The 27,140-nt window shown below is 43.5% G+C and overlaps 1 protein-coding gene across 1 annotated transcript in view; it reads right to left on the minus strand.

Annotated features, from left to right (window-relative positions):
• The window catches only part of LOC124795910 (facilitated trehalose transporter Tret1-like), a 479,061-nt gene that overhangs the window by 90,846 nt on the left and 361,075 nt on the right, over positions 1-27,140 (minus strand). The window contains exon 7 of the mRNA XM_047259990.1: positions 14,228-14,438. Within this exon, the coding sequence (XP_047115946.1) occupies positions 14,228-14,438 (211 nt within the window). The remainder of the gene's footprint in view (positions 1-14,227; positions 14,439-27,140) is intronic.

Consider the following 27,140-nt stretch of genomic DNA (forward strand, 5'->3'; position numbering starts at 1 on the left):
GCTCACTTAACAATAAGCGATGGAGACTGTCTAATCCTTTACCTATGGAGTAAAATTGCATCAGACGTAAGGCCAAGGAAGGATACTGCAAGCTGCATCCTCCATGCAAAATCTTTTTCATCCAGGTTCATAGAGAAACAGCTCAGGAATGACCTATAGAGTCCCTTGTTTGGAGTATACTGCTGTATGGAAGAGAAATGTGGACACTCGGAGAAGCAGAAAAACTGTCTTCCCGATTTGGTGCTACTGCCGAATGCTAAAAATTTCCTGGGTAGACAAGATACCAAACGGAGAGGTGCTCCACAGAATGGAGATAGAGAGATCCTGTGCCTCTCGAAGCTGATCCAACACAGAATGGACACATGGATCGTCTATCTACTGAGACGTGATGTATCATTAAAATGCTTTGGAAGCACAGTAGAAGCAAAGAACACTAGAGGCCGACTGTGAGTAGAATACATGAACCAGTTCGTGGAGGATACCAGCTGTATTACCTATAATGCTGTCAAGAGGAAGGCGGTAAACGGAAATGCATGGCGAACTGCTGCTAACAAACTTGGTGGTTGAACACCTAAGAAGATTGTTACATCCCAGGACACTATCCTCAGCGGACACTAAAACTCGTCCAAGTTCTACCTTGGCAGTTTCTGGAAGCCAAACCGCCTGTGTCCATGACCAGCAGACTGCCTGCTAGGGGGAAATGGTGAGCGAGTTGCAGCAAACACGGAAGCTATCGCAACACGGGAGAACGACCCAGAGGTCAACTCTGCAGGTCAGATATAATGACATCATGGAAGCCTAGAGATAGCGTCATGCTATTCACAAATCAGAGTTTCGTAAGGAAGGCTAGGAATAACGCAACAATAAATATTCAGGTGTCAAGCCAGCATAAAAGAGTTTCTTAAAGGTGAAGCTGAAAAAAGTCAGAAGTCATTAAGAGAGCTGACAGCGAAGGAAAGACCAGAACACATGATGACATTGTCATCCCCACCACTACAGAGTGCACAGTAAGCACCAAAATAAATACCCCCACCCCACATTTAACAAATGTCTGATTGATGAGTGCCGATTTCCGACTGCCCATTGCGTAGTCTCAGCCCTTGTGTTAGTTGCAGCTACCCAGTTAGAGGGGAGGCTATGGGGGTCGTCTCTAGGTACACCTAGCTGTCTCCAATCGTCTGTGGAACCATTAGTCCAGTTGGAAGGACGCTGGCCACGCTGATGGGGCGCGGAGACCACCATCACCCTGCGGGTCTGCTGGAGGCTTGACCTGAGTGACTTGGACGCTGTCCGTCATCCGCCTTCGAGTGGCTGGGCACCACCGCTGCTCATCCAGTTCCTATGGCAGTCACCGATGCTGCTGGCTGCTCTTTCCTAAACGTGGGCTGGGAGCCGACCCATGCGACTTGGGGCATAACTCCTGAGTGCAAATCTACAAAGACCACGAGAGCATTTTGCAGATATGCAGATATGCAGAGCTAGAGGCTGTCGGATTCCGCGGTCGACGATCGCCAATGACGTAGCAGCTGCTACCTGACGCTTCGCTGAGCTGGCCGTATTGTCGACCCGACTGTGGCGCGGTGCTCTGGAAGTCAATCCTGTATTACTGCCTAATACATGTGTCATTGTCAATGATGTTTTCTTTGTCTCACCACAGCAGCCTGCCCGGCTCTCTCCTGACGACCAAAGAAGTCTGTGACAGGTCCTCTATATCTGGTGCCATCAAGTGGTTGCCAATGGTAGAGACATCTACATCTGGTGCCACATGCACACAGCTAGCACAGCTGCAGCGACCGTCTATGGAGCTTCGACGTGAAGTGAACAGGAACGAGATGAAGTTCGTAAAAATGCGGTCTGGTGAGTGACTGGTATTTGTTTGCTTTCTTGTTCTCTCTTATCATACGGTCATGTTGAGCCATAGAGACTTTCACAATTCGTAAAAGTGTCGTTTGTTATACCGCAGTCATCCACAGACTTGTCTCAGTTCCTTGGGAATGCTAGAGAGAAGTTTACTTGCAGCCAGTGAGGTGTCCGTGCTGTAATTTACTGCGATTTGTCTGGACATGACATGCCATGTATTCAAATTGTTTCATCTACCTGTTGTAAGTGTGCAAAGCAGTGCACAGAATCTCCATAGGCTATGATACGGCATAAAGATTAAGTATAGTTCCTTTTGTCCTATCATGTGTGCAGTTTTCTTCTTCCCTGGTATAACAGCAGAAGGACTTTACAAAAATGCCACAAACAAGAGCAGCGACACTTAATGAAATTGTGGAAGCTTTGAATGGGCAGATAGCCGCATTGTTACTATCTACAGCGCAACAGCGGTAAGACAATGAAGCATTGCGCAGGAGAATGGAGCCATGGGACAGAGTTGGGGGCCGAGGACTCCTTGATTCAGGAGGAAATAAAACTGTGTTGAGTGTACCAGCCCATTCCATCGATTCCGCAGCAGTTAAACTCATAGCGCCATTTTCGGGGAAAGCAACCGAGTATGTATCTATTTTTATTAGCAATGTAAAGGCCGCCACGAAATTGGGAAAATGGCATTTTCTAAAACGAATACGGCTAGATTAAGGTTAGTGGGTGACCCGAAAATGTACGTTATATGCCACGAGACCTTCAGCAAGGCCCAAACATTTTATGAGCTGGCTACCGGTCTAATACAGCGCTATCGAAAGCAGAACAGCACGATGTCCTTTAGGGAAAAACTCGATAAACTATCTTAGAAGTACGGCTAATCAATGGAATCCTTCTTTTACAGGATTAGAAAACTGGACTTGCAAACGTATGAACTAACGCAGAATGCAAGGGGCGAAAGAGTGGTTCTGCGTGAGGCAGAGAATAGGGCTCTGGACGTGTTTATGCTGATATGTCAAGGAGGGTCCGAATGGAGAACTTAAGTCACTTGTCTGCTGCCATTTGGGTTGCTACGCAATTGGAGAAGATCGACATTGCTACACGAAGACAGTGTGATCGCTGTGTTTTTTTTCTTCTAAGTGCCTTAGATGCGGGCGCACGGACCACATCAGGAAACAACGTCGTCAGCCCGAATGTTATGAATTTGGGGAGGCGGGTCATAAGGGGCGTGATTGTGGGAAGAAAGCACGGTACAAGCAGCGTCCTAATAATCGGTCGCTAAACGGAAACGGAAACGGAATTGCCTCATCCGTCGGACGCCATTCCCAGTAGGACATGAAAATGCAGAAACGGAGTGCTGCTTGCTACGCAAAGTGAATGGTACGGAACATAAAGTTCTGGTGGACACAGCGACTCACGTGTCAGTAGTTAGTCTGGATCCCTTGGGCAGAGAGAGACTGGAGTCGCCACGGTACAGGTTACGCGAAGTAGGTCATAATGACGTGAAGTCATTGGGGACAAAGCTGTGGGAAATTAATGTTCTCGTGAGAATGTAGAAATGTTGCCGCGTTAGTGATGGGTATTGTGAGATCCTGGGACTCCTGTTAAACAACATGCAAAAATTGATCTTTTGCCGCGTACAACTGACATTCGTGGGCCATTATTTCCGCTAGGGGCAACGGCTACGGGTGTAACACTGTCGCAAGGTTCATCGATCGTGAAGGTGGTGCCCAATAATTTGCGGACACAGACACTAAACATCATTTAGTGTGATACGATACTGCAAGGTACAGGGACGCTGATCAGTGTGAGCATAGAAACGGGTCTACCTAAGGATTTATTATAAGTTGTAAAGCTCTTGGAAACTAACTAAGTATTGGGTACGTCACAATGTTTTGTACGCAGAAGTACAGTATGCGACAGTGACGTGGATGGAGATTTATGGTTCCTGTTACTCTTCATAATTTTTGGAAGAACGAAGTGAGTGTGCCAAAGGGTTTACTAACAGCTAATTTGTTTTGGAGAACGATGAGTTAGACAGGTCAAGTGAAGACCCCTGCTGCAAACAAACTCTCAATGAATCTGCATTACGCGAAAACGTGAAATATTTACAGGGAAATGATAGTGAAGGAATGGAAGCTTTGTTACTGCAGTTCATGGATTTTTTAATCCGAGTGGCCCATTACCAGCAACGCCACTCTGGCAACACAGAATACCAAAAGGGGAGAAGGCTCCAATGTATAAGAACCCATATAGGTTTCGAAGTGTATTCAACCGATAATTGAAGAATTTATCGACCAACAGTTAGCTGACGGTATTATTGACTATATTTGTAGTCCTGGGGGGAGGGGAGGGGGGGCACCGGAATTTTTTGTCCCGAAAAAGTCACCAGATGGCGTTAAAAATACAGATTTTGGTGTGACGAACGGTATCTCATTGCACTAACGATCACCGATGCATATCCAATACCAAACATAAAGAGACTCTCGACAACATAGGTCATTGCAACTATTTCTCCACAATAGATTTAAAGAACGGATATCACCAAGTAGAAATAGTGCCAAGTGCTTTTTCTATCCCAGAAGGTCACTTCCGATATCGTCGACTGCTTTTCGAACTCAAGAATGCGCCCGCCTCCTTTCAGAGATTACTGGATGGTATACTCAGAGGATTCAAACCAAAACAATGTATGATCTACCTCGATGACATAATAGTGTTTCAAAAGAACAGGTAAGAGCACGTAAGACGGTTGGAGGACGTATTTAATAGACTGAGAATAGCACGACTAATGCTAAGCATCGATAAAAGTCATCTTGCAGCAATGGAAGTAAATTATCTTGGGCATATAATTAAAAGGAAGGCGTGAGAATAGATCCACGACTTGTCTCAGCCGTTCATAATTTTTCGCCACCGAAAATATTTAAACAGTGGAAGAATTTAATAGTTTCACCAGTCTCTGTAACTGCTATTGTAGATTTGTAAAGGACTTTGTTAAAATTACCGGACCTTTGAACTGTTTGTTAGGGTAAGGAGCAAAATTTGAATGGTCTACCGAATGTCAGATGGCGTACGATACTTAAAGCGAGTACTGACGTCAGACCCAATTATGATATTCCCTGATTTTGAAAAAGAATTTATTCTGTTTTGTGATGCAAGTAATACGACTCTTTAATGTGTTAGGACATAATATAGATGGTAAAGAACGTCCTGCAGTGAACGCATCCTGATAACTGAACAAAGCAGAGCAAAATTATTCGACTACTGAAAAGGAGATGCTAACAGTAATCTTTAGTATTACATACTTACGCTGTTAGTGATATGGACAAAAGTTTAAGGTAGTGATGGATCACGCTGCTCTCAAATGGTCATAAGGACTGAAGGACCCTTGCACCAGATTAACAAGGTGGGTATTCCGTTTGAGTGAATTTGGTTACGAGGTAATTCACAAACCAGAGAAAAGCCATGCAAACGCCCACAGTTTGAGTAGAAAAATTTCTGTTCTGCAAATACTGGTCAGTAATGGCGAAAGGCTCAGACTGCTGATGCTGACTGTCAGCAATTCAAGTTGCAACCTCAGTTCATGACACACAATGGCCTGCTGTGCAGAACAACAAAACGCAGATTACGAGTTGAAGTAGGTGCAACTTTCCAGAACGAAGTCTTGGCACAAGCGCATGACCTCATGTTGTCAGACCATGGTGGGGGAAGAGCAATTGATATACGTATTCAAGGTACTTTCCATTAGGAACGTGGGTGCACTCAGCGACTGTTATCTGGTTTATAAATTACAGAGCGCAGCAATCATTTATCCTTTTTTGCAGGTTTTATTTGGTAAATCCAGATTTCGGCTAGTGCCTAGCCACTATCAGTGCACTATTTTCTAGTCTCAGTGCATTTCAGTTCCCTGTGACTGACGCCGAAATCTGTATTTACCAAATAAAACCGGCAAAAAAGGACGACCGATTACTGCGCTCTATAATTTATAAATGATAGACGTATTGCCGAAAAATTTTGCTGGAGGACTAGAAAACGAGATATCGACTAGTAATTCAGGAGCTGCGTACCTTGTGCACAAAGAGCTGATCTTAAGCACCGACCGATTCCGTTACATTGTCTCCTGGAAGTATCTAAACCATCTGAAATGCTCGGATTGGACATTTTAGACCCATTAAAAACCGGCAAAAAATAAACACATGTTGACTATAATTGACGATTTATCGCTTTGTATCGTAATGGTTGCAATTCCTGACAAAAATACGAGTACAATTGCTCAAGCGCTAGTAAATAATTGGTTGGTCACATTTGGCATTCTGGACACATTAATTACAGACCAGAGTATCAGTTTCATGCCCGATCTTGTGAAGCAATTGTCCGATTGCTCCGAATTCACAAGCTGCAAACAAGTCCCTTCTACCCTTGAGCCAATGGGAGAACAGAGAGAGAGCATAGCACGGTTTCGAATATAGTGAGCTATTAAGTTAGCAGTAATCATGCAAATTGGGACTTATTTCAGTTTTGTAACCACTGCACAGAATTCTGAAGTACATATGTCCACTGGTCTTTCGCCATAAGAAGTACTATATGCGAGAAAAATACTAGCATCTTTCGAAGTGATTAAGCCAAAGCTTCAATCCGACGTTGAATCATTAAAAACGTTTACTAAGAAATTACGAGACATTTGGCAACAAGTAAAACGCGCTAATACGAATGCCTTAGAACGACAAAAGCAGACAGACGACAGGTAGGGAAGTTACCGCAATGCAGGATTTGCCAGTGAGTGTTAGTAACAAACCCATATACACCAAACGGCAAAACCTTGATGACCCAATACCATCGAGCATACCAAGTAGGGGAAATGACGTCACCTGTCAGTGTTAAAATGCAGATGCCAACGGAGAGTTCGATTATTTACGTGAGACGTATTAAGCCTTTTAAGGGAGTTGTCGATGTATTGCCGCAGATATCAGCAGCATCCGCACCAGAAAACGCGAAGCTTCTTAGAATGAAGCAGAAACAGACGCCTGACAACCCGAGTACACCTAAAATGGCTTACGCCCTTAGGCCACATCTGTAGATAAGATTTAAGGCTATTGTTTGCCTATACTGCACTTCATTTGTTCACGTGTAGGTTCTTAGAAAGTCATACAGTTTTATTTCGTTCTATTTGTAGTATGTTTTAAAGTGTCTTTTTTATTTTTCCTGGAGGGATTAACCAATGTTGTTTCTGTATATGGGGATATCGTTTTACTTGGGTAATCTCGCCTTCTGAAGGGAGGAGGAGATACTGATAGAGATTCCTATCTCTCAGGTCACTTACCGAAATGGGTACGGGTATGGACCAAAGAGAGAGTAACAATTTCAGAGCGAAGAGATGGCTACGCTCCAATGTCGCTGGAGGACCTACAGAGATGCCAGAGAGAAAGTGTTAGGATCTTCCCAAGTAGGATGGCACAGACTGGCGTATGAGCATGCAAAGTCCAGTTACTCCTGGGTAAAAACCGAAGCAAGTGAATGTCAAAGGGAAGTGTTAACGCCGTATTCACGTTTCCAAGAGTAAGCATCCACTGGATCTCATCAGCTTTTCCATCGGAAGTAACCACAGAAAACTGTTACGAAGATGGGAAACTAACAGGTATGAATAGAGTCGAAGTACGGAATAGCGGAATAATAGTAAACGGTACGACGTGTGACTTAGCAAACATGACATTTCGTCTACCACCTACGATCACTGTTACGACCACACTCAAGTGGGAACAACCTATTTTGTACAGGCCCAAGAAGCCGCCGGAGGTGCTGCCTACCCAAAACTCATCCTACATGACACCCTCAATCCGGATATTCGATGTACACTAGACGAACTAGTAGTAATGCAAAAAGGGAGAATTACAGCCGAATAAATGTTCCGGCAACTACAGGGATACCGCGATAGACAACATCATAGTATCATGACTATACGCATGACACCTACCAGCTCTGTAGTGGTTCTGATTGCGATTTGTGCAATGTGTTTCTGTTTTAAACGGAAGTCAGTGCACCAGTCAAACTTATCTGTGCATCAGATACCCGTTGATTAGTTTGTGAATGAAGCTCAGACGTAGTAACGGAATTACGTATAAACTAATCGATGAACCTTTAAATGTATGAATAACTCTGTTAGCGTCTAAGAAATGAATTCTGCAAGGACCCTGCCCCTTCGACATATCAACCGTTCAAAATCATGCAAATTAGTGGAATGATAACGGAACAATAACTAAATTCGTATTAGGGGTAACTAATGGAGAGAAATATGTAGGACGAGGTTATTATGGGTACTCCAAACTGAAAAATTCGACAACGAATTTTCTTATGGAAGGGGGAGATCTTACAACCTAGGATAGCACCTCCGGTGGACACTAAAAACTCGTCCAAGTTCTACACTGGCGGCTCCTTGAAGTCAAACTGCATGTGTAAATGATCAGCAGACTGCCAGGTAGGGGGAAACGCTGAGCGAGTTGCGGCAGACACGGAAGCTATCGCAGTGTGGGGGAATAACCGCGCTCCCAGGTCTAGAAGTAAAATATGATGCAGTCATGGAAGTCTAGAGAAAAAGTAACAAAGCAGAGCTTCGTAAAGATGGCTAGGAATAACGCAACAATAAATATTCAGGTGTCGAGCCAGCAGAAAAGAGCCTCTGAAAGCTGAAGCTGCAAGAGTCAGAAGTCACTAGCAGAGCTGATAGCGAAGTAAAAACCGGGATACATGATGTCATAGGCATCACCATCGTCGCCGCAGAGTGCACGAGAAGCACATACATGAATATCCACCCTTCTTAACAAATATTTGATTGGCGAGTGTTGATTGCCGATTGCCCAGTGCGTAGTCTCAGCCCTTGTGCAAGTTTCAGCTGTCCTGTTAGAGGGGAGGCTATGGAAGTTGACTCTCTGCGCGCCTAGTTGTCTCCCATCGTCTATAGGTCCATACGTCCAGCTGGAAGGACGCTGCTGCTGCTGCCAGCTGCTCTGCCAACTTCGAGGCCATGCTGATGGCGCCTGGAGACCACCATCACTCTGCTGTTCTGCTGGACGCTTGACCTGTGTGACCTGGACACTGTCTATCATCCACCTTCGGATACTCACTGCTGCTGCTCATCCTATACCTGTGGCATCGCTGATACTGCTGGCCCCTGTTTCCTAAATAGGGGATGAGAGCCGACCCCTGCATACCAGCGAGTACTTCATATGGACCTGGGGCATATCTCCTGAGTGCAAATTTTTGACGACCACGAGAGCACTTAGGAGATCGACATGCAGAGTTGGAGGCCGCCAGATTCCGCGGTCGACAGCCGCCCGTAGCGTAGCAACCACTACCTGACTCTTCACTGCACTGCACTGGCCGTATTGGTTTTGGTCCATTGCACACTGGTTTTCCTCCTCTGACAAGGCACAGTTCCACTGGGCTGGTTGTGTCGTGGTGCTTTGGAAGTCAATCCTGCGTTACTGCCAAATAAATGTTACTGTCAATAATGTTTTCGTGGCGCTCTTGAGCGTAACTAGGAGATCACCACTGTTTCCCTTCTGGCTCTCTCCTGACGACTGGAGGAGTCTGGGTTCTGACCCGTATAAGATGCAAAATATGGTTCAAAAGATGCAAAGAAACAACTTTGGAGTGAAATGTGAGAGTAACCTTTAGTAAAGTAGGAAAACTCAAAGACTGTGGGCAGTGTTCAATTCTGCACAACATTTAGCAGGTTATAATGTACACTGAGAGATTTGGAAATATTACTCCATAAACGTCTTGATCATTTCTTGCAAAACTGATACTCCAGTATTTACGTACCTTTGTTGATTAAAATTTCATCCTGACAATAATTTATTTTCAGTGCAGGAGAATGTCACCACTGCACCTTAAGAATGCTGTGAGTTAATGCTGAGTGTCGAACGTGTCTGACGTTAATGTAGGCTTTCAGAACGTCTCGAGATGCCGTGTCATCTGTGTTTACATCTACATCTATCTCTACATACATACTCCGCATGCCACCATATGATACGTGGCAGGGGGCATTCTGTACCGCTACTAGTCATTTTATTTCCTTCTCCACTCGCAGATAAAGCGAGGGATGATTAACTGCATGTATGCCTCCAGATGAGCCCTAATTATGATGTCTTATCTTCACGGTCCTTACCCGAAATGTATGTTGGTGCAAGTAGAATCGTTCAGCTTCAAATGCCATTTCGCTAAATTTTCTCAATAGTGTTCCTCGAAAGGAGGCATTCCGATTTATGTTCCTGAAGCATCTCCATAACACTTGTAACTTGTTCGAACCTACCAGTAACAAATCTAGCAGTTCACTTTTGAATTCCTTCGATGTCTTCCTTTAATCCAATCTGGCGCAGATCCAAAACACTCCAGCAGTACTCAAGAACAAGTCGCACTAGCGCGGTCTCCTTTACAGATGAACCGCATTCTCCTAAAATTCTCCTTACAAAAATTAAAGTTGACTATATCCCTTCTCTACCACAATTCTTCCACACTCGTTCCATTTCACATCGTTTTGTAACTTTCCGCCCAGATATTTAAACGACATGACTGTCAAGCATGGCACTACTAATGATGTATCCATACATTAAGTGTTAGTTTCTCCTACTCACCGCATTAACTTACATTTTTTTACCATTGGAGCTAGCTGCCATTCTATCACACCAAGTAGAAATTTTTTCTGAGTTATGTTGTATCCTCCTACAGTCACTCAACGTCGACATCTTCCTGTACACCACAGAATCATCAGCAAACGACAAGAGATTGCTGCCCGTCCTGTCTGCCAGATCATCTATGTACACAGAAAATAACAGCAGCCCAATCCCACGCTCTTTGGGTACACCCGACAATAGCTTTGTCTCTGATGAGCACTCGCCATCGAGGACAACAGATTGGGTTCTATTACTTAAGAGGTCCCCGAGCCATTCACATGTTTGGAAATTTATAGTAAGGCCTTATGGGAGCAAAATGCTGAGGTCATCGGTCCCTAAGCGTCTACCCCGCGCGGTCCACTCACATACACTATTGGCCATTGAAATTGCTACACCACGAAGATGACGTGCTACAGACGCGAAATTTAACCGACAGGAAGAATATGCTGTGATATGCAAATGATTAGCTTTCCAGAGCATTCACACAAGGTTGGCGCCGGTGGCGACACCTACAACGTGCTGACATGAGGAAAGTTTCCAACCGATTTCTGATTTCTCATACACAAACAGCTGTTGACCGGCGTTGGCTGGTGAAACGTTGTTGTGATGCCTCGTGTAAGGAGGAGAAATGCATACCATCACGTTTCCGACTTTGATAAAGGTCGGAGTGCATCCTATCACGATTGCAGTTTATCGTATCGCGACATTGCTGCTCGCGTTGGTCAAGATCTAATGACTGTTAGCAGAATATGGAATCGGTGGGTTCAGGAGGGTAATACGGAACGCCGTGCTGGATCCCAACGGGCTCGTATCACTAGCAGTCGAGATGACAGACATCTTATCCGCATGGCTGTAACGGATCGTGCTGCCACGTCTCGATCCCTGAGTCAACAGATGGGGACCTTTGCAAGACAACAACCATCTGCACGAACAGTTCGACGGCGTTTGCAACAACAAGGACTATCAGCTCGGAGACCATGGCTGCGGTTATCCTTGACGCTGCATCACAGACAGGAGCGCCTGCAGTGGTGTACTCAACGACGAACCTGGGTGCACGAATGGCAAAACGTCATTTTTTCGGATGAATCCAGGTTCTGTTTACAGCATCATGATGGTCGCATTCGTGTTTGGCGACATCGCGTGAACGCACATTGGAAGCGTGTATTCTATCCTTCATTCGATCGCTGCGAAACCCTACATTTCAGCAGGACAATGCACGACCGCATGTTGCAGGTCCTGTACGGGTCTTTCTGGACACAGAAAATGTTCGACTGCTGCCCTGGCCAGCACATTCTCCAGATCTCTCACCAATTGAAAACGTCTGCTCAATGGTGGCCGAGCAACTGGCTCGTCACAATACACAAGTCACTACTCTTGATGAGCTGTGGTATCGTGTTGAAGCTGCATGGGCAGCTGTACCTGTAGAAGCCCTGTTTGACTCAATGCCCAGGCGTATCAAGGCCGTTATTACGGCCAGAGGTGGTTGTTATGGGTGCTGATTTCTCATGATGTATACACCCAAATTGCGTGAAAATGTAATCACATGTCAGTTCTAATAAATGTATTTGTCCAATGAATATCTGCTTATCCTTTGCATTTCTTCTTGGTGTAGCAATTTTAATGGCTAGTAGTGTATCTAGGAACCTATTCCATATGCTTGTACCTTTGTTAACAGCCTAAAATATGGCTCAGTGTCAAACGCTTTCCGGAAATCTAGGAATATGGAATCAGCCTGTTGTCGTTCATCTATAGTTTACAATATATTAAGTGAGAAAAGGGCATGCTGAGTTTTACACTAGCGACGGTTCCTAAAACCGTGCTCATTCGTGGACATAAGCTCTTTTCTCTCTAGAAAATTTATTATATTCGAACTCAGAATATGTTCTTGAATTCTGCAGCGAACTTATGTTAAGGATATGGGTCTGTAATTTTGCGGGTGCGTTCTTTTACCTTATCATGAACATCGGAGACTTGCATCTCATAGAGTCAACTGGGACACCAAATAGCGTTCTAACGTCTTCAGCGATGAGTCTCTTTCCTGTTTGTGGTGGCTAGATTGACGCCACCTTGTCTGTAGATGATCTGTTGGAAGGTAACGTGAAGCAACGATTCTAGACACCCTCTCGAACTCTTTGAACCATGGTGCGCGGTATTACTTATGGTAATGGGACTAATTTAGTAATTGCTGAAGAGGACGTGAATGCTCGCCAGTATGTTTTTAGACTGGTAAACCCTGTGGTCATATGCTTCATGACCAGGGTACTAAATGGCACATTACAGCAGAATAATGCAAGATCCCACAATGCAGTTCACACCGCAAACACCTTGAGAAATGTACGGACGTTTGTCTTGCCTCGCACAAAGGGTGCCCGCGATGCGATAGAAGGACACATACTTTCATACAAGCCTCCAGCCAGTAAACACCACGTACTGACACAGCTTGTATTTCAGCTATGTCAAAAATGTTTTGAAGATCACATTCGAAGATTCTTTGCTTCCATGCTACAACGAACACAAGAGTGTATTCGTGAGGGTCACGCATCACATCGCTGTTGATAGGGATGAGTTCAGATTAGAATGAAAGTTTAATCATTTAATATTCGTTACACTATGAAAATCTCCACAAGGATTGATAAGTATCGAATTGGTGCTTCATGATCTAATACCTTCCGTTTTCGCTAGCGTATTTGTATAGCCTTCTCGGGAAGGAAACATGGACAGTTCATACATAAAGAGAACAGAAGCTTTTGAAAAGTCGTGGTACAGAAAAATACTAAAGATTATACGTGGGGCGTTGAATAAGTAACGCAACACATTTTAATCCTAAAGCAGGTTGGTTTTATTCAGGATTGCAATACATAATATTATTCCCCACTGTTTTGACTACAAAACTTTTTTTCAGCATTATCTCTGTTCAGTGCGACGACCTTACGCCACCTTACTGGGAAAACTTTTATGGCCGCATGGTACCTTTCTACTGGTCGATGTCGGATCCAATGTCTTGCTGCATCAATAACCTCGCCATCGTTGAGGTACTGCTTCCCACGGTGTGATTTCTTCATTGGGCCAAACTAGTTGCTCTTTACGGTCTTTTGTTAATCGGAGAGGAACTCAAAGGGCATAAACCTTTGAGTGCTCCAAATGGTGGACGAGTGTGTCAGCACTACCAACAGAGACGCCCAGTTGAGGAGCGAGGTGGTTCACTGTGATCCGTTGATCACCTCGAATGAGAGTGTCCGCACGTTCCAACATTACACAGCTGTGTACAGCCGGCTGGCATACGGGAGATGCGATGAACATACACGACAAACAGGTATTGAATAGTATTGGAGGACTTTTTGCGAAAATTTTCCTATAGAACTATTCCATCAACCCCATAATAACGAAAACCGAAACATCAACGTCTAATTCAAGAATTACACCTTTCGACTGACATAGCGAGTGCTCACTATGTACCTAGATATATAGACTTTGACATTGATACTTACATCATAATAATGTATGATCTGAAGATGGCAATGGCCGCAAAAGGTAGTTGTGAAATGTAGAATTTACTTGATCAAGACGGACCTTTATAAATGAATATTCAGACACCAACTATTCAAACAAAATATTAATGTCACCATTCATACTCACGGTCAGTTCTATTACTAAAATTAGGGATCTTCTTTGATTAAGAGTTGTCCATATTGGGTACTCACCGACGAGCCAGTGTGGGCTCTCTGGCACGAAGCAGAGCGCGACGACGGCGGCGACGGGGCAGACGAGGTTGACGAGGGCCACTGTGCGCCAGGGCAGCAGGTTGCCCAGCAGGAACTGCGTGAACACGCCCACGATCACCGACGTAGAGCTGGTGGCCGACAGCGCGCCGCGGAAGCGCGGCTCCGTGATCTCCGCCACGTACGTCAGCACCTGCCGGCAGCGCCACAGCGACGTCACACCCCAGGCTCTGAGCAAACTTCTTTTCGGCCCTCTTCTGCTTAGCACTGAAAAACGTGTCCTGTATCTCGCCCACTGTCACAATAAATAGCAAGATTTACACTGTCTGATCAAAAGTATCCAGAGACCTTTTAATGCCGGCCGGTGTGGCCGTGCGGTTCTAGGCGCTACAGTCTGGAACTGCGTGACCGCTACGGTCGCAGGTTCGAATCCTGCCTCGGGCATGGATGTGTGTGATGTCCTTAGGTTAGTTATGTTTAAGTAGTTCTAGTTCTAGGTAACTGATGACCTCAGATGTTAAGTCCCATAGTGCTCAGAGCCATTTGAACCATTTTTGAACCTTTTAATGGACTCATCTTCATGTTGGCATGAACTCTGCTTGAGACACTTCCACTGACGTGTCTGAATGTCTTCGATGGTACGGCAGCCCATTCTACCGTAGCCATAGCTAAGGAAGGTAGTGATGGTGGATGCTGGGGTCCAAAACTAAACGTCCTTGTAAATCATCCCAAGGTGTCCCATTGGATTTAGCTAGCAACTTTGGGTTATGCAGAAGCTACTGCCTCACAGACGCTGCTTTATGACAGTGCGTTGTTATGCTGATACAATAATCGTCTCTGAACTGCTGCTTTACTGTGTGCAGCACACAATGCTGTAAAATATGTTCGTAATCTTCCAGATTTTTCGTTTAATTAAGCGCAATAAGGGAACTACACCCTAACCGTAAGAAGTACAACAGTACCGTAACATCGCCTCCGTACTTCACTGTTGGCATTACACACAATGACGGGTGAAGTTCTACAGGCATTCGTCAAACCCAAACTCTACCAACGAATAGTCACAGGCTACAGTGTTATTTGTCACTCCAGATCACTCGTTTACAGTCATCCACTGTCAAGTGGCGTCCATCTCTACACTAATTCAAGCGTCGTTTAGCATTAACTACAAAAACCTGAAACTTATGAGTAGATGCTCGACCAGATGTACCCACATGTTCTTTTTATCCTTGGTTTCCTGTGAACGGGTATCACGGAGGAGCTGGCTGGCGCACAGACGTATTCATCTTGTACCGCTGACGAGCATTTGCCAATCATCTGACGACCTGACGTCATATTCAGTCTCCAGTGAAGTAACATCATATTCTTATTCACTTTTTGAGCCTCTAAATTAAGTGTTAAAGTCAGGATCACTATAGTCATCCACTTTTGGAAGCACTGCATAAACGACAATGCAGAACAGAGGCTGCAGGCGTGTGTTTTGTTGTCGAGTATCCAAAGCTGCACGAAGTAAGGAGATATCTAGCGGCAACCACATCAGCCGAACCACGACAACCTGGCTGTAAATGTAGGACTGACGCTCTTTAGTCGCCGAATACTTAACTGTTAGCGCTGAAACGTATGTGCGAGATCTTATTTTTCAAAAGTCTGTTCTTAAGTTGACCGAGTATACTCTGGATTTTAAATTTCTATTTATGTGCCATAGCCTAGGTCCTTCAACTGGGTCGTTTGCGTTGGTTCACTGCAAACCTTTTCATTGGTCTTCTCAAATGAAAGCCACCCTGATGCAATCTTCTACGCACTGTTTGGGCTGAGATATGAATCCCTGTTGCCCGGACGAAGTCAGTTCCAATATTTCCTAAATATTGGAACTGACTTCACCCGGGCAACAGGGAGTTAATGCTGGGTGCCTGCGAGCTGGCAGTTGGAGGAAATGATCCTGCATTGGTGTTGTCATAACGAAGACGACCGCTGCGAGGCCTATCGTTCACATTTGCCGTCTCCCTGTACTTGCTCCACACCTTAAAATTGGAAATTTGTGGTAAGTTCCTATGGGATCAAACTGCTGAGGTCATCGGTCCCAAGGCTTACACTCTATTTAAATTAACTTACGCTAAGGACAAAACACACACACACACACACACACACACACACACACACACACACACACACACACAAAAATGTCCGAGAGTGGACTCGAACCTCCGACGAGGGGAGCCGCGCAAACCGTGGCAAGGTGCTCAAGAAGGCATGGCTACCCCGTGCGGCGCACCACACTTAGACACATTTTTGAGTGACATGCAAGCGATCTGCAACGTCTTCTATGTATGACCTGCTGAAAGTGAAGCCACTATCCTGGCTATCAAAGTGTTGTATGCCTCTACGTGGCATGTTACTGCAGCGAAGCTGTTGTTAATACTGTACGGCTCGCGGTGTGCCGCAACGGCAGCGGTATTTTTACATGATTGGGAAACGCCCACAAAGGATGGCAGTACTAAAAAGCGTCCAATATTCATCTTTTGGTTCTGCAGCTGTATTTGCAGTTAAATTATACGATATTGGTTCTGCTTTTATGCAGAAACACTGTTTTTCTCTTTTTACCCAAGATTTTTCGGCACTGCTGTGCTAAAAGCAGTGAGTTTTGTTTATTGAAAACTGTAAAAAGTTAACATATTTTTGGTTGTAACCGGTCTAACAAAGTGAGGCCCAAAGGGAGGTTTTGTTCGTTTTGCTTCTTACTGTGATTTTACGTTATATGATTTTGCAGGACCATCTGTATGGTGTCTTGCACTGATCTGAGCCGCAACAATTGAAGTCACTTTGAATGGGTTCAGATAAAGTGGCATATCCCGTTTCAACTCTGAAATATTTTGATCCAACTTCCTGCAAGAAACACTCTTCAGATGCCAGTGCAGTTGAAATGCCTGCATCATCTGTCCAACCGCAGATTCCCGTGCCAGAACCACCAGCTCCATCGTTTTCTGCTAGCCCTTCACCAAATGGAAACTCCAAATGTGTTTCTCCTCTCGACATAAGTCCCCCACCTGCTCTCTCCAGAAGTTCAAATTCCAGCAGAGGAGGTAAACGTGCTGCGATTGTGACTTTTCCTAACAAATTGGAACGTCAAGCTTCATTGTAGAGGTCTGAAGAAAGAAGAAGGAAGCTGACCACTTCCTACACATGTTCGAAAGAACTTTAAAGAAAAGACACCCAATAGTGAAACAGTCTTTCCAATCGTCTGAAAAGAAGAATAAAAGTGATATCGACTTTGATGACTCTTCCTCTGAACCAGCCTTGGTTACTACAGATGAGAAAGATAGTATATATGAGGAATGTCTCTACCGCTCTGAGCCCTAAAAAATAGCCAACACGGCGAGAAGCGGATTAAATGCATAAAATGTCTCCAGTGGGCTCACGAATTGTGTGCGGGAAAGGAAAAATATAGTTGGAAAACATAAATATGTGGTGTATGTTCCACTAAATAATGTAAGGTGACAGTTAATGCTATTCAGATAAAGATGTTTCTTTTTATATTCCAAAAATACATATATTTTCATTAAATTTAACCATCCGAAATTAGGGACACTAATATCCGAAATTGGGAACCCTTTCTTCAATGTTGTAAAAGGCACTTCTTTTAATTCCATTAAATTAGTTCATAATGTTTTTAGAATACATGAATTTTGAACACAGGACATAGAACAAAGAGTTCAAGAACGAATTTTCATTTTCTGTGAAACATTATTGTCACCAAATTTTATAAAACTGCAAATGGTATCTGGAACATGGCTCTCTTGCCTTACTATTACATATTCTTTAAACAAAAATCAGTTGAACTGACGATCAGCATTTTGAAAGTTGTTTTTTCAGGCGAATATTTACTGTATCGCTAATTTGCTGCATGTGACTCTGTCATGATTCTCAGTTGCCACACTTTGTCCTTGTAGTCATTGTGATATTGGCTCAATATATACAGTGGGTGAGAGATTTCTTAATTCCTAGCTCTTTCCATGGCTGCACACATGTATCAGTAGTTTTGTTGCGATGAGTGATGGTAGGTAGGCGGTTGTATGTGTGGTAACGTCAGCTACCCTCACATGTCTGCCTGCCCGGCTAAGCATAGCTTGGTGGCAGTTTGGATGCGAGGTACTGGCGGAAGTGAGGACGAGTTGTGAGCCGTGCTTGGGTAGCTCAGATGGTAGAGCATTTGCCCGCGAAAGACAAAGGTCCCGAGTTTGAGTCTCGGTCCGGCACACAGTTTTAATCTGCCAGAAAGTTTCATAGCTTGTGGTGTTCTCACCCCCTCCCCCTCAGCCCCCAACCAACTGCCCCTACGAAGGACGCAGCGGCACGCGCAGCATCGCTACAGAGCGTGTGTATGTAGGTGCATGGGCAGAAGCGCGCATCCATGTATTGTGTTACTGAAGTAGCTGTAAATTGTACAACGTGAACCTTATGCAACAAATGTAATATTCTTTATCATGGTTTATGTTCAAAGTTGTGAAAAAGATATGCTCCATTCCTTTACTCCACCCTCCTAGGGGTTGAGGTCTTTTTACTTTTTTTTTTACTTTTGAAAGTAGACTGTGGTCTCCCTCAGGATTCAGGCTATCTCCATAACAAATTTCATCGAAATCGGTTCAATGGTTTAGTTGCGAAAACGTAACAGACTAAGTTATTTTCGCATTTAATGATACTGGTATGGGGATATGGATTAAACTCGTTGAGGATTGTATAAGCACTGTGTTCATTAGGTTTAGTTCTATTACATAGAACATATCAACAAATAAAAGCATTTTTACAAATATAATAAAGTTCAAAATAATAAGAGCAAATAGTTTTTTCAAAGAATAAATGTTTCCCTAATTCGCGTAATTTTATTCAAATTAATAAAGATCTTGCACTACCCACTTTCTAAAAGAGCCTATGTACTTCCTCATATTTGAAGCTGTCTCCTAGGCGCTTCAGTCTGGAACCGCGCGACCGCTACGGTCGCAATATCGAATCCTGCCTCGGTCGTGGATGTGTGTGATGACCTTAGGTTAGTTAGGTTTAAGTAGTTCTAAGTTCTAGGGGACTGATGACCTCGGATGTTAAGTCCCATAGTGCTCAGAGCCATTTGAACCATTTGAAGCTGTCTCCATAGCAAATTTAATCGGAATCGTTTCAGCGGTTTAGACGTAAAACAGAGAGTGTCACTTTTACATTTGCAATATTACTGTGGAGATGGATTTTAATGATTGTGTAGAGGAAGCTTTGATTTTGAAGCACTTGGCAATGGCCATTCGTCGAAGTCAGCTGACAGAGCATGAGTGAATGATGATACAAGGGGACTTTCAAGTAAAAAAATGTCTTAAACAACTGAAGGTGGCATAATCTTAAAGTTGCTAAGGAAAATCAGAAGGTAATTATGAGCAGCTTAAGTGTGCGTCGTGTTCGATAAGACGTGTGCGGCATGAATACATCAGTCCTTCTACTGTAAGTCGCGTGCAGGTTTAACTGCCTTTTGCTGCAGGCGATACTTTACCCGCCATAAAGTGCGACAGGCTGCAGTCGATCGTGAATTTAGCTATTTCCTTAAGCTAGTTTACGATGCAGTCAGGTATGGATGTCAAACCATCACGGAAATCAGGCAATAAAACTTCCTGCGGGGCGTCGAAGAATTAACTCTGCGGTTCGTACTGTACGACGACTTCCCTGATGAGACCAAAGCCAAATTTACCATCGCGTAATAATTCTGAATATATGTATATTTGCAAGACTTAATCGGATAAACGACATCGTTTGAAGACATATACTGTACTAGTGTATCTACGTGGCATTGCAAGCTACTTATACAATAATCTTACAGTCTGCGGTTCATAAAATATAAGGTTTTAATAACGGTTAAAGATTAATATACTATCTAAATAGTGTTATTTTCTTGCCATTCATACATGGACTGTCCCTTAGCGTATGGTGAACTGTTCAGGATTTATACGAATTTAGCAAAACAGTCACGCAAAACTAGATGCCAAAAGAAATTATGCAGTAACATTTTTAGAGAATGTAAGATCACATCTCGTGCAGTCTTACATGTATGTTTCCTGAAATGACTCAGGGAATTAACAATATATTTCCGAAAATAATGGCACACCCTCAAGAACCATGTTTAGTGATGCCGTGATATACGTGCATACTGAGAGACTGTAGTTTTAGTGATTCTTTCGTCACGATCAACGGTGATCAGGTGGCGCTCAGAGGCAGTAACTGTGCTGTGTTTAGAGGTAAACAGTGTTTGCAACATTCATTCTAGGGTACAATCATGCCCCAACGACGAGTACGTACTGTAGTTTAGCAGTTAAGCCATTTCCACCGGCCCTCGGAAGTTCGATGGACTTATCGAAGGACTGCCGTACATGGTGGGCGCAATGTATAGATGGGTGTCGCTGCTTTCATCTGTGGTCTGTGGAACATTCCCACACCTACAGAACAGGTTCTGGACATCCGCATAGTGCAGACAGACGTGAAGATCGACTCATAGTGCGAGCAGCGGTGGCCGACTGCACATGGTACAGGGACGGAATCCGGGCACATGTTAAACCTCCTGGGCGATTAAGGACTTTTGGGAACATTCTGCTTGCAGCAGGATAAAGAACGCTTGTGCCTCTGGGTAGGCTACCACTGAGACCACGACACTAGCAAGCACGGCTACTCTGGCTTTGTGAAAGCGTCGTGAAAGAGTTGACTGGAGAAAGGAATGGAGCTCTGTTGTCTTCAGCGATAAGAGTGGTTCAAAAATGGCTCTGAGCACTATGGGACGTAACATCTGAGGTCATCAGTCCCCTAGAACTTAGAATTACTTAAACCTAACTAACCTAAGGACATCACACAGATCCATGCCCGAGGCAGGATTCGAACCTGCAACCGTAGCGGTCGCGCGGTTCCAGACTGTAGCGCCTAGAACCGCTCGGCCACACCGGCCGGCTAAGAGTGGGTTCTGTCTGTATGCGACTAAAAGACCTATACGTGTATGGTGCAGACCTGGCGAGCTGCATTTGCCCATGACACACAGGTGCCAGAGCAAACTCTAGAACGTGCGTGCCATCAGTTACAACTCGCGCTCACATCTGGCATTTCTGCAAAGTAAAGTAACTAGTGGCTGCTTTATTAAACAGGCTTTTATCCCCGTGCTACTGCTATTCCCTCGTCTGGAAAGTAATGTGCGTTTTCAGCAGGACAATGCACGTCCACAAACGGCTGCTGAAACGCAACGTGCTCTTCACGATTTACAACTGCCCTGGCCGGCAAGATCACCAGATCTCTCGCTAATTGAACACGTGTGGGAAGCGGGAATTTACTCGTTCTCCAGGGCGAGCAAGTACCATTGCCGAACTGGAACAACAGTCTCAAGATGCTTGGGACACTCTATCGCAGGATACCATTCGGCACCTTTATGATCGTTTGCGTGCGAGAATACACGTTTGCGCTGCTGCCAGAGGGAGGCACACTGTGCATTGATGCGACTGTCTGGGCGACTTTACTGTGACATGTTTGTTTCATTTCTTCTTATTTCTTCATTACGTATCACGAATTATCTATCACCTAGTTCATTTGCACAAGGTGCTTTTTATCAGCATCTGGTTCTACTTTTGACAGATTTGTGTATAATGTGCTGCTTATTGCCCGTCATAATGACGACATGGCATTAGTGATAAACACAATTTATAATCAAAAATTTCTGAAGATCGAGGATGAGAGGTTAAACTGCCGAAACCGTCGTCTACATCTACATGATTACTCTGTAATTCACAGTTAAGTGTCTGGCGATGGGTTCACTTTAACCGCCTTTAAGCTACTCCTCTACCGTTCCACTCTCGAAAAGCGCTCGAGAAAGTCGAACTCTTAGATCTTTCCGTACGAGCTTTGATTTCTCTTATCTTATTATGACGATCATTTCACTAATTACACTGTAGGAAATACTGTAACCAGCCACAAGATTTCTTGAAATGCTTGTATTATACCATTGCTAGTTTCAGGCCTGAGCCCCTCATCAGATGGTAGCGTTGAATCCTCGCAAGTTTTACATTTGTGTACTCAACGCCCTGTAGACGAAGAAGGGCTCGGGCCCGAAACTAGTAATGGTATAACAAAATCATTTCAAGAGAACTTGCGGTTGGTTGCAGCATTTCCTACAGTGTAATTTACGAAAAATGCTGTGGCGTTCTCCAACCAAAATGGATAAAATAATAATGATCATTTCTCCCTCTGTAGGTAGGCGCCAAAAAAATATTTTCACACTCTGAGGTGAAAGTTGGTGCTTGAAATTTCATGAGAATTTCCTGCCGCGGCGAAAAATAACTTTGTTTTAATGACTGCCACCTCAATTCGTGTATCATGTACTCTCTCCCTCATTTCACGATAGTACAAAACGAGCTGCCCATCTTTGAACTTTTTCGATGTCCTCCGTCAATCCTATCTGATGTGGATCCCACATCGCACACCAGTACTCCAGAAGACGGTGACAAGCGTAGAGTAAGCAGTTTCTTTAACAGATCTGTTACATTTTCTAAGTTTTCTGCCAATAAATCGCAGTCTTTGGTTTGGTTTCCCCCACAGCATTACCTATGTAATCGTTCCGTTTTAAGTTACCCGTATTCTTATCCTCAGGTATGTAATTGAATTCACAGCCTTTACGTTTGTGTGATTTATCGTGTAACCTAAAATTTGACAGTTTTCTTTCAGCACCTATATAGATGAGCTCACGTTTTACGTTATTAAGATTCAGTTGCAACTTTTTGCAGTATATAGATATTTTATCTTAATAATTATGCAATTGGTTTTGATCTTCTGATGTCTTAAGAAGACGGTAAATGGCAGTATCACCTGCAAACAATCTGAGAGGCCTGCTCAGCTTGTCTCTTAAATCATGTGTGTAGATCAGGAACAACAAGTGGTTCAAATGGCTCTGAGCACTATGGGACTTAACATCTGAGGTCATCAGTCCCCTAGAATTTAGAACTACTTAAACCTAACTAACCTAAGGACATCACACACATCCATGCCCGAGGCAGGATTCGAACCTGCGACCGGAGCGGTCGCGCGGTTCCAGACTGAAGCGCCTAGAACCGCTCAGCCACACTGGCCGGCCAGGAACAACAGAGAACCAATAACACTTCCTTGGGAAACGCCGGCCATTACTTCTCTTATGTGATGACTTTCCGTCAGTCATGATCTGTGATCTTTCTGACAGGAAATCACGAATCCAGTCCCACAACTGAGAAGATACTCCATAGGCAAGCAATTTAGTTAGAAGTCCTTGTGAGCAATCCTTTCAAGAGTCTTCTGGAAGTCTAAAAGTATGGAATCACTTTGATGTTCCCTGTCGATATCAATCATTACTTCATGAGAATAAAGAGCTAGTTCTGTTTCACAATAACGATGTTTTCTGAATCCATGTTGGCTATTTGTAAAGACTCGCTTTCTTCGAGATAATTCATAATGTTCGAGCCGGTATATGTTCCAAAATCCTACTGCAAATCAACGTTAGTGGTATGGTCTGTAATTCAACGGATTACTCCCGTTTTATTTCTTGGATATTGAAGAGACCTGTGCAACTTTCCAGTTTTTGGGTATATCATTGTGAGATATGGAGCGGTTGTATCAGCATACTCTGAAAGGTATCTGAGTGGTATACAAACTGGACCGGAGGACTTGCGGTTCTTAGATATTCTAAGCTGCATCGCTACACCGAGGATCAGGGGTGATTCTAGAAGTCGGTCAAGGGCTAATGGGGGGGGGGGGGGAGGGGGTTTGAGGGAATGAAATATCGCTTAACAAAAGAAGAGTTGGGGTCCTCCACCGCAAAATTGGTAAAATTTGGTTTTGTTTGAAGTAGTTTTTGGTAACTGTTTTGGAGTTCAGGGTAAAAAATGTGTTATAATAAATAATAAGACGCCCATTTAAGTTAAATGATATTTATTTGTTTGGATGGTAAGCTATTTGCCGTTCTTATTCTTTTGTTAAAATGTGCTTGAACTACATTGAAATCTATATTTCTACACAATTATATAAAAAATGATTGAATCCGTTGGAGTAATATATTCGCTGATTTCTAAAGTCATTTTATCCAGTGTAATATGATATTCCATTGGAGGGGGCTATAGTCCGCATAGCCCCCCTCCCCCTCTTGCCACCACCCCTGCCGAGGATGTCTACTTTTAATGTTACATATTAATTAATGCGATCTTGACAATAAATTTTCTTTTCAAATTATGTATGGATCGCTCCTTCTATTTTCTCAACATAAAAACTACAAGGTAATCACAGTCATCATGATAGAGTTTTCTCTTATCACACAGCAGAAATTCGCGCGTCACCAAATATTTTCATTACGCTACACGAGTCATGTTTCACCGCGATGAAATACGAGAGGAAAATTGTCGAGCGATACCCTTGCCAGTAGCTCAGCTCTCAACAAACCTTTCCTGATGATCTTGACTAACGCACTGGGAGCAATATAGACACTAATCTCTACTTCTCACCTGATGTGACGACCTAGGCGCGAACCCATAGTCTGCTGTCTTTCGGAACAAGTACACGGTTCTAGGGCCAAAGGAACCATTCTGATACACAATTGACAGATCGTCTAATGCCTTCGGTAACTCTGGCGAGAAACGTACAGCCTCTCTCGCAAAAGCTCTCATTAAGATCTGCATGAAATTCAGTTAACTGGGTCTTCGACATACTGGCACATCTACAGTGGGACGCTACTGTAACGAGACTACCGGTGCTCGTCAGAAAATCAGATAGTTTAGTTTCTGGCTCAGACTACTGATGATCAATTTGTGGTTTCTACTCTCTATACACCGTGGGAATTTGAATCTTGGGATCCATGCAAATATGGAATTTCTATGCCATGTCCTTAGAGTTAAACTAAATACTCGTCTTGCAATCCATATTCTGATATTCTGTGCTGTGCATAACTGAATACCAGGATGGTCCCTCTGAGCAGGGCACGGTCAATATTCTTCTCTATTGTTCCACAACTGGATTTTCTGCTCCATCTCTTATATCTCCGAAAATAGACAACTTTAAACCCTTATCTTCCTTCTATGTTTAGCTGCTGCTACGGTCTGTTTAAGCGACTAAGGCCTGCCATCAGGCTTCGAGACTTTGTAACTAAAAGTCTAAGAAGTCGACCTTGCCTAACCCTAGGCAGACGGGTCACAGTTGGCGGATAGTGAACGTTCCACCAGATATGGTGGACAGTTGCAAATACAGAATAAGCAGTCCTGCACCAATGCAAAATAAGACCAAATCCACTTTGCGTCTGTCTTGTAGCAAGCGACAAAGAGGTCAGTGTCTGTTCACCAGTGGTGCGGCTGAAATTTATATTCTGGAACTAACCCTTCCAGTCTTAACACTTTGAGTTTACTCAATGAGTCTACTCAACCCCACCTGATTCCAGGTACAATCATCATGGAGCATATTGATAATCACAATATTACCCCAGGTGGTCAATCCACTTCCGGCATTACTGGCAAAATTGGTATTTCGGTTTCTGGGGCGACCAGGTTAAAATGCAGTGTGATTCAACAGAGGAAGTCGGAATCCTCTGGCCAACTTAAAACCACAACAGTCACATTTTTTTTTGCAACACTTAACATATGAACACTTTTGCAACCAGGTAAACTTCATATATTGGGAGATACATTAAAAGAACAGAAGATTCAAATTTTGGAACTTCACGAAACACGAATGACGGACAATCATGGATTTCGGTAATTATAATCTTTTTAAAAGTAAAACTGATAAAAGAGAACTTAATAATGCACCACATCTTGGTGTTGCTTTTGCAGTCTCCAAAAATATTTTAAATTCAATAACGGAAATAAAAACCGTTAATAATAGACTAATGACAATTTCTCTTGCATGCGCAAATCAGATATACACTTTAATTAATGCCCACATGCCAATCAATGAGGATAACCGCAAAAAAAACCTGAAGAAGTTAATGATGCTTGCGAAACGTTAGACAGCATCATCTTGAACATTCCCTCAAGCCATGTTAAAATTTTAGTGGGTGATTTTAATGCTCAAATAGGTAAAGAGAAAAAATATAAGGTGGATGGATTTCCTGCGCATAAACAGACAAACCAAAATTGCCAAAGACTTCTTGAAACGTGCAAAACATTTAACCTTAAATCATGTCAACACATTTTAAAAGGAAATCCTCTAAACAAAAAACTTGGCGAGCACCCAATACATTTATTGGGGGATTTCAAATCGATCATGTAGCAATTTCATGCCCTAACTATAAAGAAATTTTAAATGTCCAAATTAGGAAAGGGGCTGATATAGATTCTGAGCATTATTTAATGCGAATAAAAGTAAAACTTCAACCTCAAAAAATATTCAAACAAAAAAATAATATTCCAAAATTTGACACTGCTAAAATAACCCCAACTCTAACAAGCGAACTTGACAAAAAACAATCCAACAACTGGCAAAGCCTAAAAGAAAAGTTCATCAAAACAACACAAAATTTAGTTTCGCTTCGAAACAAACACCCTTGGTAGAAAGTGGATTCTGAAACAGCAGTTAAGTCTAGGCAGGAGGCATTCAAAAATTAGAATTGTAACAAAACTGAAAATACGTACAGCACCTTTCTAACTAGAATGAAATTTTCACTCTACAGCGGAATGTTCGCTGATATGAAACTTCCTGGCAGATTAAAACTGTGTGCCGGACCGAGACTCGAACTCGGGAGCTTTGTCTTTCGCGGGCAAGTGCTCTACCAACTGAGCTACTCAAATACGACTCACGCCCCGTCCTCACAGCTTTACTTCTGCCAGTACCTCGTCTCCTACCTTCCAAACTTTACAGAAGCTCTCCTGCGAACCTTGCAGAACTAGCA

Source organism: Schistocerca piceifrons, chromosome 4 (genome assembly GCF_021461385.2).
Source record: "Schistocerca piceifrons isolate TAMUIC-IGC-003096 chromosome 4, iqSchPice1.1, whole genome shotgun sequence".
NCBI lineage: Eukaryota > Metazoa > Arthropoda > Insecta > Orthoptera > Acrididae > Schistocerca > Schistocerca piceifrons.